This window comes from Aptenodytes patagonicus, chromosome 2, assembly GCF_965638725.1.
Source record: "Aptenodytes patagonicus chromosome 2, bAptPat1.pri.cur, whole genome shotgun sequence".
NCBI lineage: Eukaryota > Metazoa > Chordata > Aves > Sphenisciformes > Spheniscidae > Aptenodytes > Aptenodytes patagonicus.
The window spans coordinates 162,077,894-162,095,563 of record NC_134950.1 but is presented as its reverse complement, the minus strand read 5'-3'; the positions used below and the strand labels follow the sequence as shown (position 1 = coordinate 162,095,563).

General features: G+C 43.0%; 2 protein-coding genes and 1 long non-coding RNA gene across 6 annotated transcripts in view; 2 read left to right on the top strand and 1 right to left on the bottom strand.

Annotated features, from left to right (window-relative positions):
- The window catches only part of UBE3C (ubiquitin protein ligase E3C), an 85,502-nt gene extending 77,506 nt beyond the window's left edge, over positions 1-7,996 (top strand). Inside the window, exon 23 of the mRNA XM_076331918.1 lies at positions 4,043-7,996. Coding sequence (XP_076188033.1) covers positions 4,043-4,213 — 171 coding nt within the window. The 3' untranslated portion in view covers positions 4,214-7,996. The remainder of the gene's footprint in view (positions 1-4,042) is intronic.
- Positions 176-13,963, bottom strand: LOC143157201 (uncharacterized). Its single transcript, XR_012994741.1, has 3 exons — positions 13,879-13,963; positions 9,485-9,576; positions 176-513 (listed from the first exon to the last, which is right to left on the bottom strand). It is a non-coding gene; the product is annotated as an uncharacterized LOC143157201 (long non-coding RNA).
- A 1,478-nt stretch (positions 13,964-15,441) lies between these two features.
- Positions 15,442-17,670, top strand: part of DNAJB6 (DnaJ heat shock protein family (Hsp40) member B6) — a 64,572-nt gene continuing 62,343 nt past the window's right edge. For 2 of the 4 annotated variants that reach the window (XM_076331917.1, XM_076331914.1), the window contains exon 1: positions 15,497-15,566. The gene's annotated coding sequence lies outside the window, so the exon portion shown is untranslated. The other 2 variants (XM_076331915.1, XM_076331916.1) reach the window with 2 other exon arrangements.

Below are 17,670 nucleotides of genomic sequence, written 5' to 3'. Positions count from 1 at the left end.
AAGATTAGTTTAGACAGAAATCCCATTAGGGCAAGAAATGTCTTTAGCATTGTATCAGATAATTGATTTTAACAAAGAAAATATCATTGTATATTGTGGTGAGTAGAAGGAAAATGATGGCTTGATACTCATCCACTTGAAGAATTTATTTTATATATCTGGGGTATGCTAACAAACTAAAGCTCTAGAAGGAAAACACTGAAAGGATATGTTTGATCATTGTTTGTTTATTTGTTTGGGATTTTTTTTTTTGGCTGTCATAGAAAGAAATTGATGTAGTACTGTAACTTTATCAAATTTGTTCTTAGATCTGGTCACTCATTCATTCTTTCTCCTAAGAGCATCACTTTAACATGGCAAGTAAATGCTTGTGTAGAACTTGTGTGTAAAATTGGAATAGTTTTAAACTCAAACAGAAGAATGTTGTAACTGGCATAGCACATCACTTCATTAGCTAGAGCAAAATTGTCTTTGTTGGGATTTTTGCGTATATAGAAACAATGTCTTCCTTGCCTGGAAAGAAAAAAACAAAGTATAATTCTCAGAAGAAGCCATCTCATTATACAATGACAAATATTATATGTCATTCAAACACAACAGAACATCCTTTTCCATTTACAGAATCATAGAATAGTTTGGGTTGGAAGGGACCTCTAAAGGTCATCTAGTCCAACCCCCCTGCCATGGGCAGGGACATCTTCAACTACATCAGGTTCCTCAGAGCCCCATCCAACCTGACCTGGAATGTTTCCAGGGATGGGGCATCCACCACTTCTCTGGGCAACCTGTGCCAGTGTTTCACCACCCTCAGCATAAAAAATGTCTTCCTTATATCTGGTCTAAATCTCCCCCCCTTTAGTTTAAAGCCATTCCCCCTTGTCCTGTCGCAACAGGCCCTGCTAAAAAGTTTGCCACCATCTTTTTTATAAGCCCCCTTGAAGTACTGATAGGCTGCAATAAGGTCTCCCCGAAGCCTTCTCTTCTCTAGGCTGAACAACCCCAACTCTCTCAGCCTTTCTTCATAGGAGAAGTGTTCCATCCCCCTGATGATTTTTGTGGCCCTCTTCTGGACCCGCTCCGACAGGTCCTTGTCTTTCTTATGCTGAGGGCTCCAGAGCTGGACGCAGTACTCCAGGTGGGGTCTCACCAGAGCAGAGTAGAGGGGCAGAATCGCCTCCCTCGACCTGCTGGCCACGCTGCTTTGGATGCAGCCCAGGATACGGTTGGCCTTCTGGGCTGTGAGCGCACATTGCTGGCTCATGTCCAGCTTTTCATCCACCAGTACCCCCAAGTCCTTCTCGGCAGGGCTGCTCTCAATCCCTTCATCCCCCAGCCTGTATTGATACTGGGGCTTGCCCCGACCCAGGTGCAGGACCTTGCACTTGGCCTTGTTAAACCTCATGAGGTTCACAGGGGCCCACTTCTTGAGCTTGTCCAGGTCCCTCTGGATGGCATCCCGTCCCTCTGGTGTGTCGACCGCACCACTCAGCTTGGTGTCGTCTGCAAACTTGCTGAGGGTGCCCTCGATCCCACTGTCTATGTCATTGATGAAGATATTAAACAGTACCGGTCCCAATACGGACCCCTGCGGGAAGCCACCTCTCACCAACCTCCATCTGGACATTGAGCCATTGACCACTACCCTCTGGGTGGGACCATCCAACCAATTCCTCACCCACCGAACAGTCCACCCATCAAATCCATACCTCTCCAGTTTAGAGAGAAGGCTGTTGTGGGGGACCGTGTCAAAGGCCTTACAGAGGTCCAGATAGACGACATCTATAGCCCTTCCCGTGTCCACTGGTGTAGTCCCTCCATCATAGAAGGCCACTAGGTTAGTCAGGCAGGACTTGCCCTTGGTGAAGCCATGCTGGCTGTCTCGAATCACCTCCCTGTCCTCCATGTGCCTTAGCATAGCTTCCAGGAGGATCTGTTCCATGATCTTCCCAGGCACAGACGTGAGACTGACTGGCCTGTAGTCCCCCGGGTCTTCCTTTTTTCCCTTTTTAAAAATGGGGGTTATGTTTCCCCTTTTCCAGTCAGTGGGAACTTCACTGGACTGCCATGACTTCTCAAATACGATGGATAGTGGCTTAGCAACTTCATCCGCCAGTTCCTTCAGGACCCGCAGATGGATCTCATTGGGTCCCATGGACTTCGAGACCCATCAGGTCTCAAACCTGATCTTCTCCCACAGTGGGTGGCTCTTCATTCTCCCAATCCCCACCTTTGCCTTCTGCGGCTTGGGCGGTGAGGCTCAAGCACTTGCTGGTGAAGACCAAGGCAAAAAAGTCATTGACTACCTCCGCCTTCTCCATGTCGTGGGTAACCAGGTCTCCTGTTCTGTTCTGGAGAGGGCCCACATTTTCCCTCGTCTTCCTTTTATCCCCGACGTACCTATAGAATCTTTTCTTGTTGCCCTTGACATCCCTGGCCAGATTTAATTCTATCAGGGCTTTAGCTTTCCTAACCTGATCCTTGGCTGCTCGGACAATTTCTCTGTATTCCTCCCAGGCTACCTGTCCTTGCTTCCACCCTCTGTAGGCTTCCTTTTTGTGTTGGAGTTTGTCCAGGACCTCCTTGTTCATCCATGCAGGCCTCCTGGCGTCTTTGCCTGACTTCCTCTTTGTTGGGATGCATCGCTCCTGAGCTTGAAGGAGTCGATCCTTGAATATTACCCAGCTTTCTTGGGCCCCTCTTCCCTCCAGGGCTTTGTCCCATGGCACTCTACCAAGCAGATCCCTGAAGAGGCCAAAGTCTGCTCTCCTGAAGTCCAGGGGAGTGAGCTTGCTGTGCGCCCTCCTCGGTGCCCTAAGGATCTTGAACTCTACCTTTTCATGGTCACTGCAGCCCAGGCTGCCCTTGAGCTTCACATTCCCCACCAGCCCATCCTTGGTGGTGAGAACAAGGTCCAGCATAGCACCTCTCCTCGTTGGCTCCTCTACCACTTGGAGAAGGAAGTTATCATCGATGCATTCCAGGAACCTCCTGGATTGCTTATGCCCTGCCGTGTTGTTCCTCCAACAGATGTTGGGGTGGTTGAAGTCCCCCATGAGGACCAGGGCTTGTGAGCGTGAGGCTGCTCCTATCTGTCTATAGAGGGCCTCATCCGCTCGGTCTTTCTGGTCAGGTGGCCTGTAGCAGACCCCCACCGTAATGTCACCTGTCCCTGCCTTCCCTTTAATCCTGACCCACAAGCTCTCGGTCGGCTCCTCATCCATCTCCAGGCAGAGCTCCACGCACTCCAGCTGGTCATTGACATAGAGGGCGACACCCCTTCCTTGTCTCCCCTGCCTGTCCTTCCTAAAGAGCCTGTATCCCTCCATCCCAACACTCCAATCATAGGAGCCATCCCACCACATCTCCGTGATGCCAATAAGGTCGTAGCCCTGCAGGCGCGCACATGTCTCTAACTGCTTGTTTATTTCCCATGCTATGTGCGTTTGCATAGAGGCATTTAAGTTGGGCCCCCGATGAAGCTGTCTCACTGGCTGTTTACCTCTGTTACTGCTAGTGGTCTGTTGTTCCCTGTGTTCAGCATGGGACTGAAACGTCAGTGTAGCTGGAACCCATAATTTTCCTGTTCTTACAGAACAAACAGCATCCATGGGCATTTGGGAGGCTTTGTAAAGAGAGTCTGAAGTTGTGAATCCCTGTTGTTTCTCCCAAATACAACAAAAAATTTCTTGCATGCTGCTGTATTACTTTTTCCATTTCTTGTTTCACTGTTTTTGTAGCATCATAAATTTGCAGAATTGAGTGTATGAACAGTAACAGATTCTCAGTTTTTCCTTAGAACCAAATAAATTTCTTTGTGTTTTGCAAATTAATGGATCTTGGTGGGGACAAGGTAGAGGGAGGCACTACACAATTCAAGAGTGCTTTTGGGGCCACCAGGAATGAAAGAAAATGCCATTTGAGTATGTCACTGTGACAGGTTTTAGTCTAATGATTTATTTCCTAGAGATCTGTGCCAGGTGTTACGGGGTAGGTTTTGGCTTGTATGTATTTTTTGATACGTTTTTTCTGTTGCATTTTTCAGGAGTTATATCCTGCATTTTGCATTCACAATGGAGGATCTGATTTAGACAGGCTACCTACTGCCAGTACCTGCATGAACTTGCTGAAGCTTCCTGAGTTTTATGACGAAAATCTTATGCGAAGCAAGCTTCTTTATGCCATTGAATGTGCTGCTGGATTTGAATTAAGCTGAGTCGAACTGATGCTTATTTGGATGATCTGCAGAGGAACTAACCAGTGCCTACTCTATAAGCAGCACCCATACCCAAGCAGTTTTAAGGGAATTCTGTCTAGATTTCTGCAGTTCTTGTGTCTTGTCAAATGCCCTCAAATAGGTTTCATTTTTAAACACGATTTCTTAGTTAGCTTTCCTTAATTAATATTACATTGACACTGCTTTATGATTCAAAACATTGAATGCCGTGTGCAGTGTGGCTGTTCTCTGTGTTTATGCGAAGAAAGAGCACATTTAAAGAACAGTGACATCTCAGTGAAATTAACCAAAGATGAAGCTTTGGCTTTGTGCTGTTCAAACATAAATAATTTCACAAACTGGCAATGAAGTTGTGTACCATGCAGCGCATTGGGATGAGACAGGGCTAACATCCTGTAATTAATCTTTTAGATGGAAGTGAAGCAGATGTTTGCAGATATCCCAGAACTGAGAGGATGAAAATGCACATTACCGATAACATAACATCTTTACTTACGTTGTAGAATTGTTTACAAATCATAGTTGTTGCAGAACTGATTTTGTTTTATACTACCTTCCCTCAAGATGGTAGGCACTGAGATAAAACGTTTATAATATTCCATTTGTGCTTTCTGAAATACCTTGGAGAAATCGGATTTGCATTATTTTAAGTTCAACTTTTGGCTGTGTCATTATCACTTGAACACTGTCGTGAATGGATGTGACTATCCATGTTTTCTCTGTTCTGTTTCTGTCTTTTGTGCCTGTACAGATTTTTTGTTTTTTAAAAAATGTATCAGACTCCTGTTGCATACGCAATACATACAAAAGTCATCACTTTGGAAAAATATACATGTAACAACTATTAAAATTATTTGAACCAAAGTTATCAGGCTTTATCTTTTATATTTGAAGCCTGTGGTGTTCACGTTCCTTTTCCCTATCATTTCTTTCCATCTTAAATACCATATCTGTGCCGTAAACCCTAGTCAAATTCATTATTTTTTTTGTGATTAAACAGCTTTTATATCCATCTGCCTGCAGTACTTCTGCTAAGAAAAGTAGGTGGGAATATGCTGCTTAATATAATTTGGTATCTGGGAAAAAACTTGCTTTCAAATGGAAGGAACTGATCCTCTAGTAGTAGGCACATCGCTGGGTATCCGTATGCAAACTGCGGTCAATTTAAAAAAGGAATTACAGTTCAAACTGTAAGATTCATAAGTGCATCCCTCTGAACTTTAGTTTTATATTTTAAATCATGAAAATTTACAATCAAATTTGTATTCATCTCTTATGCAAAAAAATATTTTGCTGTTACTGGAAACTCTGTTGGATTTCATATTTAATAAGCAGTAACCAGCAATATCCTTCTAAATGTGGGGAAACTGAGTGATTTTAAGATGTTTACTAGTAATCATATAAAAATGTATAATTTCTTAATTTGGGTAATAAATGAAGTGTTAAAATACTATTTGTAGTCTTGATGTACAGAAAATAAAACGATTGGTTTTCTTTTTGGTTTTGCTTTAGGCTTTTTATTTATGTTAAATGTTACATACCCAACCTGTTCTTTATCCCAAAATTCTTTTCTTGTATATTTTTCTACATAAATTATGGAACTTGTAAAGAAGTTGAAAAAGAGATCAGTAATAGTGGAACTGCCTCCTCCTAATTGCAAAACCTGAACACTTCTTTTAGATAGCATTATTTATTTTAGAACCTAATGCTTTAAATATTTTGAAATTATTTTTCAATTCCATTATTTTGCTACACTGGGTAGTGTTACCTGTATTTTGTAAAATTAAATTTAAATTTTCTATTAAATATTCATATTTTGACGATTGTGTCGGAGTCATGCCAAGTAATCATGACTGGTAATGTACGCTTTCTGCTTTTGTAAAAGGAGACGGTGCACGCTATTCCTGTCTGTTACCATGAACGCAAGTTCAACAGAGAGAGTAGGCTGGGGGGAAGTGTGAGTTGCAGATAGGTGTAGTCATGTAATCGCAAGAATCGCACAGCTGCAGAAAACTTCAGTAGAGAATTTGAGTTTGCTGAAAATACTCTGACTTTTTATGTCTTCAGTATGTAGTACTCGGTGATCTTGTTTTGTTTATTCTGTACATTAAGTACGAAATTCTGACATACTCGAGTCAGTGGGATTGTAGCCTTGATTTCATTCTGCAGGTAGTCAATTGAAAATCTGTGCTGCAACAGCTTACACCGCCTTCAGTATCCAGACTGCAATAAGAAGAGGGTAGGGCTTTCCTTTGGCAACGGGTCCCTTCAATTCTGACTGTCAACTGTTTCTGTATAGTCAGGATGAAGCACGAGTCCCTGCTTTTCAATGATCTATTGCTGGATATTTTAAGGAACGGGAGATAAAGGTATGAGGAGTAATACAGATGTAGTCAGTCCTGTCCTGAGGAGCTAGGTGGTCTAAATGATCTCTTGTAGCTCTTACGCAGCAAGAATTGTTTATATATGAAAATGGATTTTCTGTTTTCTAAAAGAAGAGCGAACTCTCTCCCAGTTGTGATGCTCCCAGAGTTTAGGTAGGCAGAGGCAGGAAGCACTTTGCATGCAAGTAACCTGAAATATTATTGTAGATTTTGATAATCAGAATTATAGCAGTAATAATTATGGGTTTGGAGTTGTTTTCTGTGCAAGACAACCCTTCCTTAAAGTCAGTTTCTGTACTTCAGTGTTTTGTCCTCCTAGTTCAGTACTTGCTTTTTGAAAAATGACAGCATTTTCTGCTTGGTTTTCATTTTCAAATAATCTTTGTTTTATTTTGCAACCTGTTCTAAAAACATTTTTGTCAAGGTTTATCTTTATGATGGAAGAGGTCACAATTTCTTCATCTCTCCAAAGTTAAAAGGCATAAAAGCGGAATAAAAAAATAAAATTAGCACTTGGTCTGTTTATCTAGTGAGAATTTTTCCAGATGTGGGTTTAGTCCTACTAGCTGGATTAAAAAAAACCCAACATAACAACAAAGCTAAGGAAAACAGAAATGATTGGCCTTGTCGCTTAATCTCAGTTGTCTTCCATCATGGTCCTGAAAGCCAGACTTGTATAAATTTCACAAAACTTACTTCTGATTTCTAGTGAGAACTCATGTCTACAAAAGAGGAAAGATTTAGCTCCAGTTTCATGCATAAACACTGAGCTGACAGAAGTTCGATTTGAACAACAAGGATATCTTCAGTTAATTTTGTGTGGGGTGCTCCATAATTAAAAAAAAAAGAGCTTCCTGATGCTATTAGTAGCAATGTGGCCAGTTTTTTTGGCATCACTTGAGTAATCTAGTACAAACATCCTAATTTGATCTATAAAGGGGTTTGGAATTCAAAGAAGACACTTTAAGGAGTGCAGTGAGCTCATGCTAAATTTCAGTTTAAACCAAAAACTATTTGTTAAATGCCAGTGAGACAACACATACTCTTGTCACCCCTGAAAAATAATACAGCACAGAAACAAAAAGGAAAAAACAAGAGAGCTGTTTTTCTTGGAATGTTTTGTTGGAGCTGTAATTTTTTTGGTATTTATAATTATATGCAAAAACTTTAAAACATCTGCTCATATACATGAATCTGTGTTAATAATGGTTTGTGATGTAAATGCTTGTTACTGTTTTTTTTCATGATGCTTTGCCTGTCAGTGAAGGAGAAACGAAATGAACATGGTCTGTAAAACTGATCAGGATATCTATATTTTTATCGACCTCTGCTTTTGTGAATAAAATAATTTGAGTTTTCTTGAAACTTCGCAGAAACACTCTTTTCTTTCTTTTTTTTTTGCAGTAAATTTGGCATTCTCTTGCTAAAGATTGATAGCACTGAATAGGTTCTAAAAGGGAAACTACTATTAACTGTTCACTGGTCTTGAAGTTACTACTGTTGGAACAGGCTGCCCAGGGAAGCGGTTGGGTCACCATGCCTGGAGGTATTTAAAAGACGTGTAGATGTGGTGCTTAGGAGCATGGTTTAGTGGTGGACTTGGCAGTGCTAGGTTAACGGCTGGACTCACTGATCTTAAAGGTCTTTTCCAACCTAAATGATTCTGTGATTTTACTGCTTCAGGATGATTTGCGACTTCAGTTTTTGAGCTGTGAAGTACCCACTCTGTCAGTCAAACTGCAACTATAAGGTTTAGCTTTGTTTCAGTGTGTCTTTCAAACAACGTAGCTAAGATCACTGATGTGCTTTGAAAAAACTTCAGAATCTTTGCAAAGAACAAAACTCTTTCCTTGGATAAAAATATGAGAAGCTATAATTCATAGTGAAGAATGCTACTCTGTCAGCAAACATGTACAAAAACATCTCTTTCAGCTGCTTCTGGAATTTTAGCACATATGTGGGCCCCTCTGGAGGTGTAATTTAATTTTTATCTCCTTTGATAATTACATTTATCTGCTTCTCTTTGCTTTTCTGTTATGTTCATTGCTAAATACACATTTAGTTCCATGATAGCATTTATGAAGTTAGTGTTGTGCATGTTTATTTTTAAATACTTACAAATAGCACCACATATGCTTCAGCTTATCTGCCACTAAATATCTGGTAAACAGAAAATTACAGAAAACTCCTCTTGTAGGGCACTTCATAATTCATAGCGCAAACAGAACACAAATGCCCAGATACCTTGCCTGTTTTTCAGTATGTATCTGGTAGCCTGGAAAGCTCATAACATTTCTAATGTGTGTAGAGAGACAACGCAAGGCAAAAAGTGATTATGAAGTTACACCGGTTGAATCCATTTCAAAGAACACAGAATGGTTGAGGTCAGCAGGAATGTCTGAGATCACCTAGTCCAGCCCTCGGTTCAAAGCAGGGTCACCTACAGCAGGTTGCTCAGGACCTTGGCCTGTGGAGTTTTGAACGTCTCCGTGGATGGAGACTCCACAACTTCTCTGGGCACCCTGCTCCAGTGTTCAATTACCTTTACAATAAAACATTTTTAATCAGGTTTAAATGCAATTTCTTGTATTCCAGTTTGTGCCCACTGCCTGTCACAGGGCAGTACTAAGAGGAATCTGAGCCTTCTCCAGGTTGAACAACCCCAGCTCTCTCAGCCTTTCCTCATATGACACGTGCTCCAAGACCTTAATCGTCTTTCTCTCCGACTTGCTTGTTAGTGAACACAGTGGCATCTTCAAATATCTTTTGTGGACTTTGATGTGACTGGGGACTGAGGAGACTGCACTAGTTCTCTTCCTTGTCAGATGCCTGTAGACATCTGTAGTCGTTAATAAATGGCACTTACCAGGTAAGGTTGGATTTAAGATTTTGTGGCTTTGCTTTTTCAACTTCCAGTGCTGCTTTGTCTTTTCAAGGATTTTGCGCATCTGTTAGCAACTGCAAAATAACAGACTCAGTAAAAACTGAGGTCTCAATTATTTTCATAACTTTTTATAGATATGATGCTAAACATCGATGCAAAAGCCATAGGACTAACGCTAAATGTTAAATCACCTTAATGTGTATTCACTTCTTCCGCCACTAGCAACAGTATCAAACATCTAGAAGTGCGACTTCTTGGACAAACTCCTGTCATTTGGCTGTCTCCTACAAAGGTCGGGTAGCCCAGTGCTAGGCGCAATCCAGCAAAGCATGTCAGACAGCCAAACGGGAGAAACATGGGAATTCTGACTGGCACCAATGGGACTGCTTGTACAAAAAGGCACGCACAGATGTCCTGCAGACTTGCTTTCACGCTGTCAAGGGATGAACTTTTCTTGTGTGACTGTTAAATCATTGCTACATTTCATTGCCAGAATAGTTGCTCTCCAGTCTGGGACTAAGTTTACCTGTCCACAGCTCTGTAGAAAACATACATTCTATTCACAGTGTTTGTTAATGTATTCATAGGAACAGCTTGCTCAAATGTCCTACTATATTTAAGAACATTCTTTTCTGCATTCCCAGAGCAGCTGTTAGTTCATTCTGTGTAACATTTGACTGAAAAGTAGTTTTGCATTATTTCTATTTTATTCTCTGTTTATAGTTACACATACCTCTTGATTGCTGAAGAAAGAAACAGGCGTTCACCAGATGGTGTTATTTCAGACCATCTTGCTACTTCTGCTTACCCAAGTGTTAGATCTAGGAAAAGCATCTCCCATCAGTTGCTACGTAGTTTTGCTCTATGTTGTCAAACACACCTTCTGAAGAAATTAGTTCGTTCTAGCCCTTGTATCTTTAAGAATAATTCTTTTCATTACAGCTCTGCTTACTGTTTTTCTTTTTCCCCTTTGTGCTTTCAGGCAAACAGCAGCAGAGTTCAAAGTTCTGCAGACATATTTTAGGTCTAATTATCTGTTAGATCTATCTGGCTATTGATGAAAAATTACACAGAATTAACTAATATTTGGGATTGGCGTATGGATAAGAAAGCATATCCCTGATCAAGTTAACGAACATAAATGCTGATCAAGCTGTCCTTGCAAGGAATAAGCAGTTCCCATAAGCTGTGAGATCTTCTGACTGCCCACAACAGTTCTTAAGTTTGTTGTCTGCACACCCCAAATAATCAGTAGAATACATCTGATACTTCAGGAGGAACTGGCAAAAATACCAGCTATCCTGAAATGTTTTAACCACTTTCAAAAGCATCCACTTGGCTCAAGCTTTTGGTTGCAAAAGGAGTCCAGATAAACTTGCAGCCTCTTGATTACCTAAGAAGCACTGTACCAATGAAAATTGAGGTTGTGCTCGGCAGAAAATCTCTGGAGAATGCGAATGAAGATTGGTTATTTTGTGCTTTTAATGCTCCTACTTAAAGTTTTAAACATTAGGTGTATTGCCCATATTTCAAGTCTAATTGTTTCTGATAAGCTATCAGCAAAAAGTTAATGCTTATATTTAATTAAGTGGCACTTTCCAGAATTACTTTGCCAGTAGTACTATAATTAAATGATGTGAGAACAGTCTTTGATACATATGCTCATATTCTTTGCTAATACCAAAAATAGAGTCTGTAAATCTGTAAATAGAAAAACTGCATGCATTAAGCAGCAGGCCAGAGCAGCAGGCCGAGAAGGCTACAGCCATTACCACATCAAAGGGACTAATATTAATATCTCTCTAATGCAGCATTTTTAAGCATTTCTTGTGTTCTGATGGGCTTTTCACAATTGACCTCCATAAGTCATAAAAAATGATTAAAAAAAAGAATCTGGGAACTATGTGAATTGCTAATACCTCCTGGAATGCTGCCACATTATTTCCATCATTAGGTTATAGCTACCAGTTAGGCCTGAATTCATCTCACTTAACTTCAGCCATCTGTAAGGTGGTTGTCGAGGCACTTCCGATGAAAGAGGCAACCCAGAGACGGAGCTCCAGAGGGCGGTTCTTCCTTTACTAAAATACATCTCCAAAGTAGGTGGAATAAATTGCGCCCTGGCGGTGCCCCCTCCTTCTCTCTCTCTTCGTAGTCGGAGGCCTTGAACTAGACGCTTAACTTCTAGAGAGCTGAAGTTAGTTGAACTGAAACCAGACCTTTCCCTCATGTTCCCAGGTGAGAGCTGAAAATTCCTGAACAATGAAGGTCCTTCGATAACAAGAGTTTATTCTGACTTATGACCCAGCACTTGGATACCAGCCCAGGTCTGCCTGGATCTTTGATACCAGCTTGAACAGACCCACCAGACTTTATTAGCTTTTGTTACTGGAATGTTGATCCTCTGCCAGCAACATCCGATTTAATGCTCTTTAACACAATATTCCAGGCTTTTGCTGTAAGCAGCTAGCCATAAAAACATAGAACGCTTTTACTTTATACTTTTGCAAATACCTTTGAAGAAGGTTTTCTGAATCTGAATCTAAAAGTTTTTCTGTTTTATTAGTCCTGTTAGTAGATCTAATTAAACTTGTTACCTCTTTCTACGAGTCCTGCCTCTAAAATCTTTCATAGAATCATAGAATAGTTTGGGTTGGAAGGGACCTCTAAAGGTCACCTAGTCCAACCCCCCTGCCATGGGCAGGGACATCTTCAACTAGAGCAGGTTGCTCAGAGCCCCGTCCAACCTGACCTGGAATGTTTCCAGGGATGGGGCATCCACCACCTCTCTGGGCAACCTGTGCCAGTGTCTCACCACCCTCAGCGTAAAAAATTTCCTCCTTAGATCTAGTCTAAATCTCCCCCCCTTTAGTTTAAAGCCATTCCCCCTTGTCCTGTCGCAACAGGCCCTGCTAAAAAGTTTGCTGCCATCTTTTTTATAAGCCCCCTTTAAGTACTGATAGGCTGCAATAAGGTCTCCCTCTCTTCCCATGACCTCTGAGGAGAAGAAAGGTGGTTTTGGCTCTTTACCTTATGCAGTTCCCCCTCTTGTTTATCTGTTATTTTTTTACACAGAGACTGCAAGGTCTTTCTGTTGCATGGAAAACACTGACATGGGCAGTTCTCATTTAAGGACTTTCAAACTATTGTAAGACATTTAAATATGATTAGTGCTAAAGTTTAAAAATAATTCTGAGAAATCTTAGCTGAAATGAGTGTGACTGAATATACAGATCAAATCGAACTATGGGTCAGAAGAATTTTAATTAATTCTTGGGGAACTAGTCAGTCCTGTCCTGCGGTACTTGAACTATGTAACTTGAATGAGAGAAAGGGGGGTTAAAAAGGTGGTTCAGCAGTAGCTGACTGTAGTTCCGAACATTGTTTATCAGAGTGCTACTCTTAAAAGCAATCATAGCCACAATATCTATTTTGAGCTTTGGGTGATCTGGGAGAAGCAGCGACTTTGCCTGGACACATACAGATTAGATCACATTAGCCTGAAAAATCTTAGCAGCTGAGCTGACCCGCTGAAGATCTGGAGGGGTAGGAGGTGGGTGTGCTGCCATACTGGGCTGAGGCAACAAGTGCACTGGGCAGAGCAGCATGAAAGCAGCGTTTTCTTCACTGCTTGCCAGCAAGCAACATTCCTCTGATCAGAAAACAAACAGAAGCCAGGAAAACAAGACCATAAATGACTATGTTTTTGAAACTACTCTATGTTTCTCTGTCAAATTCTACAGGAAGCTGATCAAAAGGGATAAAAATCTGTCACTGTTAACGTTTTTATAGATTCATCCTGTTAGTCTTGCGCTCCCCAAATTACTGTTAACTTGTAACCCACTTCTGTGCATGAAAAAATGCACAGGGTTAAACCTTGTCAAGATGACTTCAGGTGGAATACTTGGTCATTTACCAACAAGGGGAGCTTGAACCACAGGTGGGAGGTAGAGACTTCTTCCTTTGGTAGGAGCTGAGCACTCTGATGGATGCTGTGTTAGAAGCAACCTCAGCCTGGAGTCTCTGCAGTTACTTCCCCCCACTCCTAAGACCTTGAGCTATAAATAGAAATCCCTTAGCTGCTACCTCTGTCCCGTTGTTTCCGAATGTCACCAAGTCCCTGGAGGTCCAGTAGCAGTCTGCCAACCCGCCAGACTGAGCTGCCTCCTGCAGAGTCGGTAAGATGGGCGCCTGCCGGGGTGCAGTTCCAGAGCTGACCAAACCTTGTGCTTACAAGCATAAGGTAGTGAAATCTCTCAGAACTGGAGCAATCATATAAGCGGCTCTGCAGAAGCCGGCTCAGGTCTGGTGGGGACAAGCTGGGGTCACATTGTTTTACTACAGGAGTTTTGGGGATACCGACTTTGCACGCTCACCTGGATCTCTTCAGGGTGTTCTTCAGTAGACCCCACGGTACCCCTTCTGGCTGGCTTTGCCATGTGCTGTATTTATTGCAATCCCCTGCCTTTCCCTGTAACCCAGAGAACAGAAAATTAAATATCAAGTGCACAATATAAACAAACTTAAAAAAAATTAAATACTTCTTGTTACCGTTCAGTGTGAGATAATCTGAGCTACCAAAGATAATAAGTTAAAAAAAAAAAAGGTGCCCCAATAAATGATATTTGTCATTGGTGGCTGTGCAAACCACCCATTCTGCAAAGTCTCAGGAAATGTGTTCATATCCTGCCGCTAAGACAAAGACAAGCATAAACCAATTAAAATATATTTTGGATTTTTATTTTATAATACCATACCATTTAGAAAGAGCCAGTCTAACCTACTAGTCGTCGTTTGTTTTTTTTCCCAAGTGGATCAACAACTTGGACTTCACAGCTACTTGCGGATGAGAAACTAATAATGGTGCTAGATGTCTCTTTGATCTAATTTTAAAGACTTGTTTCCATGACCACAATTTAGCATCAAATCTCACGGAACAATATTTCTTGTGAAGCTTGTATTTCCCCCAGAGCACCAAGCCTATACTTTTCTTTGGGTTGTCCTACTACTCGCCTTGCTGATTTGTATTAGGTTCTCCTCTTACTCCAAGCTTGCTTTTCTCTTTCTGAACTGATCCCACTCCCACATAAACACCTCCAAAATAATGAGTAGCCTTTTAATTGACTTTATTTGGGGAGCACACGTTTTGGGTGTGGAAACTCTCCAATTTCACCTTGGTGATCCATAAATCAATGCCTCCTCCAACTTTTTAAATAAAGGGCAAGAAATGTAATTTTACAGCAATTTAAATCATGGATAAAGTCCAAATTTTTAAAATAGAATAGTAACTTGGCTGCTTATACTTTGCTCTCAATCATGACACTCGGAAAACCACATACTCAAATATAACCCAGAGGGCGCTTAAATATATGCAAACAGCACAAGGAATCTGTACAGGTGCCAGCTGGAAAACGATGAATCTGGCCTCAAAAGAATTATGCGTGAGGGTTACAGCTTTTGAGACTAAAATAAAGACGCACCTGGGGGAGGACATTTTGTCTTCTCACTTCCAGCAGCCAAACTCACCTATTCAAAGAGTGTTTTTTAAATGATGGGTTTTTTTCTCCTCCTTTTCCCCCAGCAGCACACCCGGACATCCCTCCCCCCCCCAGGGAAAGGCAGGGAGGCTTGCCACCCGACTGCCTGCCTCCGGGGGCTGAGGAACCCCGGGACAGGGGTAACGGCGGTGCTGTGAGGGGAAGCCGGCGCCGCGGAAGGCCCCCTCCCTGCCCTGTGGCAGCCGAGGCCGACGATAGGCGGCTCTCCCCGCCGGGGGTGCCGGTTCGGGACGCGGCCTCGGCACCCCGGGGAGGGCGACCGGCCCTCGAGGCCCGAAGCCCCGGTCCCGCTGCAGCGCCGCCGGCCGCCGGCAGGGGGCGGGCTCTGCTTGCGGGCGGCCGCGGGGCAGCACGCCGTTCGAGAAACTTCCGGAAACAGCCGGGCGGAAGTGACGTCGCGCGTGACGGCGCTTCCTGTTTGCGGCTGAGGTGAGGTGCCGCCGTTGCCGTCGTCCCGGGCTGCTGGCGGGGAGGGTGGCGGCCGCGCTGCCGAGGCACCGGGGCGGGTGAGTGCGGGGGGCGAGGCTGCCCTGGGACGGGCCTCGCCTCGCTCGGCCGTGTGAGGGGGGGGGAGGGAAGCGAGCGGGAGGGGGCGCCGGTTTCTGGGCCAGGCCTCGGGTCTTAGCCACGGTGATGCTGGAAACGGGGCCTGCCGGCGCGGCTTGGCGGGGGCCTGGGCCGGCGCCGCCATGCCGCGCGCTGGAGGACCGGCGGTGGCGTGTCCCCGCGGGGAGCCGGGGTGCCGGCTGTCTCGGGGTTTGCTCCCCAGCCGTCGGGGAGGTGCGCGGCGGCGGCCCCGGGGCGGCCGGAGCGGGGTTTGCGTGGGGCGCGCAGGGGAGCGGAGCGGAGCGGGCGGCGGGGATCTCTGGCGCTTGGGGGCGGGCGGTGAGGGAGCCGCCCCCGGGCGCAGTGGCTGCCTTGGTCTTATCGCGTAACTCGGAGCGGAGGAGACAGAGTTTGGGATCCCCGGGTCGTACGGTCCCAGATCGGATTTGTCTCCTGTTTGCCGCAAGCAGAGAAGGGCTGGGAAAAAAAATCCGCGTTTCCATTTCTGCTTGCAGTGGTTTCAGTTACGAGAAGGTGAGGGAGAGCCTGAGTTCACCCTTTGCTCTGGAATGTGTTGAACAGACCTTTTACTTAAAGTGCTTTTCTTCGCAGCGTACTTTTTTGGTGTGCTTGTAAACTAAACGTGCTTTTTTTCCCCCCGATAGAAATGTTTAGTTAAATCCTGTTCTGCGTTTATTAACTCAGAGTAGGGTCAGTTGTAAGCTTTGTTGGGTGAAGGCGGTAGTGGTCAGGTCTTTTGAACTCGCTGTTGCCAAATTCCAAGCTGAGTTCAAAATTGTTACTGGCAGGTAAGGAACACGGTTTGTCGTCAGTATTTGCTGGACTTCTGAGAGGGCAGCGAGTTGGGAAGCGAAGTTATTTATGACCAGCGTTCCTGTTTGTAGCAACAGTTTATGCCGTGTTACAGTTTCACTGTTGGAGCTCTCGTTGGCTGCTGAAAAGCTGTGCTGCAGGCTTGAGCATGAAGGCATTAGAAAAGATTATCCAAAATACTGAGCAAATTTAGTTTGGATTCTGATAATAATAAACTGCTTGTTTGGTTCTCATTTGGACACAGTAACATCGTAGAAGCTATATTTATAACAATGCTAATGTGCAAATGGTCAAGCTTGTGACATTGCATAATCAATCAATGATCAAGCCCTGAGTTTTTAGGATGTAAAGTGTCAAAAAGTGATAAGAACAAGGTGCTGACACAGAGGGAACAGCTGGAATGAAACTAGGCTCTGCCTTTCTGGTCCTCTGAGGATGCAGTTACTGCTGCCTGCTGACCTTAATTTTTGTTTACTCTTTGGAGATCCTTGTACTCTAGTTCAGAGGCATTTTATGTTCAGCTGATGATCAAGAGCCTGGTGGTTAAAGTACCATTTAGTTTGCTGGATTATGTTGTCAGAGAAGATTTGTTCGGACCAGTGAGTAAATGTATTTACAGATCTTGCCTCTGTGATTACTTTTTTGTGGGTTTTTTATTTTAAACAACCGAAATGCTAACTAGTGCACAATACTGGTCTAACTTTGTTTCCTCCTCTTGGCTCTCATGCTGCCTTTTCAGTGGAGAACAAGAGACCGTTTGAAATGGAAGTTAATTTAGGATTAAATTTTCTTAAATAATCTCAGACATTGGAGGAGAAATTTAAATTGCTACTTTTATTGGCAGTATTGTTTAAACTGCAATGTTAATAATTTCTCTGTCTGTAAACTGCAAAGTTCCCCTCGTTCTCCATCAGATTTGTCTTTTTATCGCTTGTGCTTTCTGACTACAGCACATTCTTACCAAAACAGCTTTTCTCTCTGGTATTTTCTTCTGTCTTTCCTAGATTGATGCAGTTTGCTAATTTATCTTGGCTGGACTTTGGGAGAAAGCATGCAAGGCTTCATTTTTGTGTAACACAGGATTTTTATTTGGAGGGATGATGTACTTTGATATTTATTTTTTTTAATAGATATATATGTTTCTCTACCTACTGTATTCTTTCTTTCATCCACTAGAAGTTTTGGAATGTACATGGAGAGAGGAGAAAAACTTATGTTAAATCATCTCCT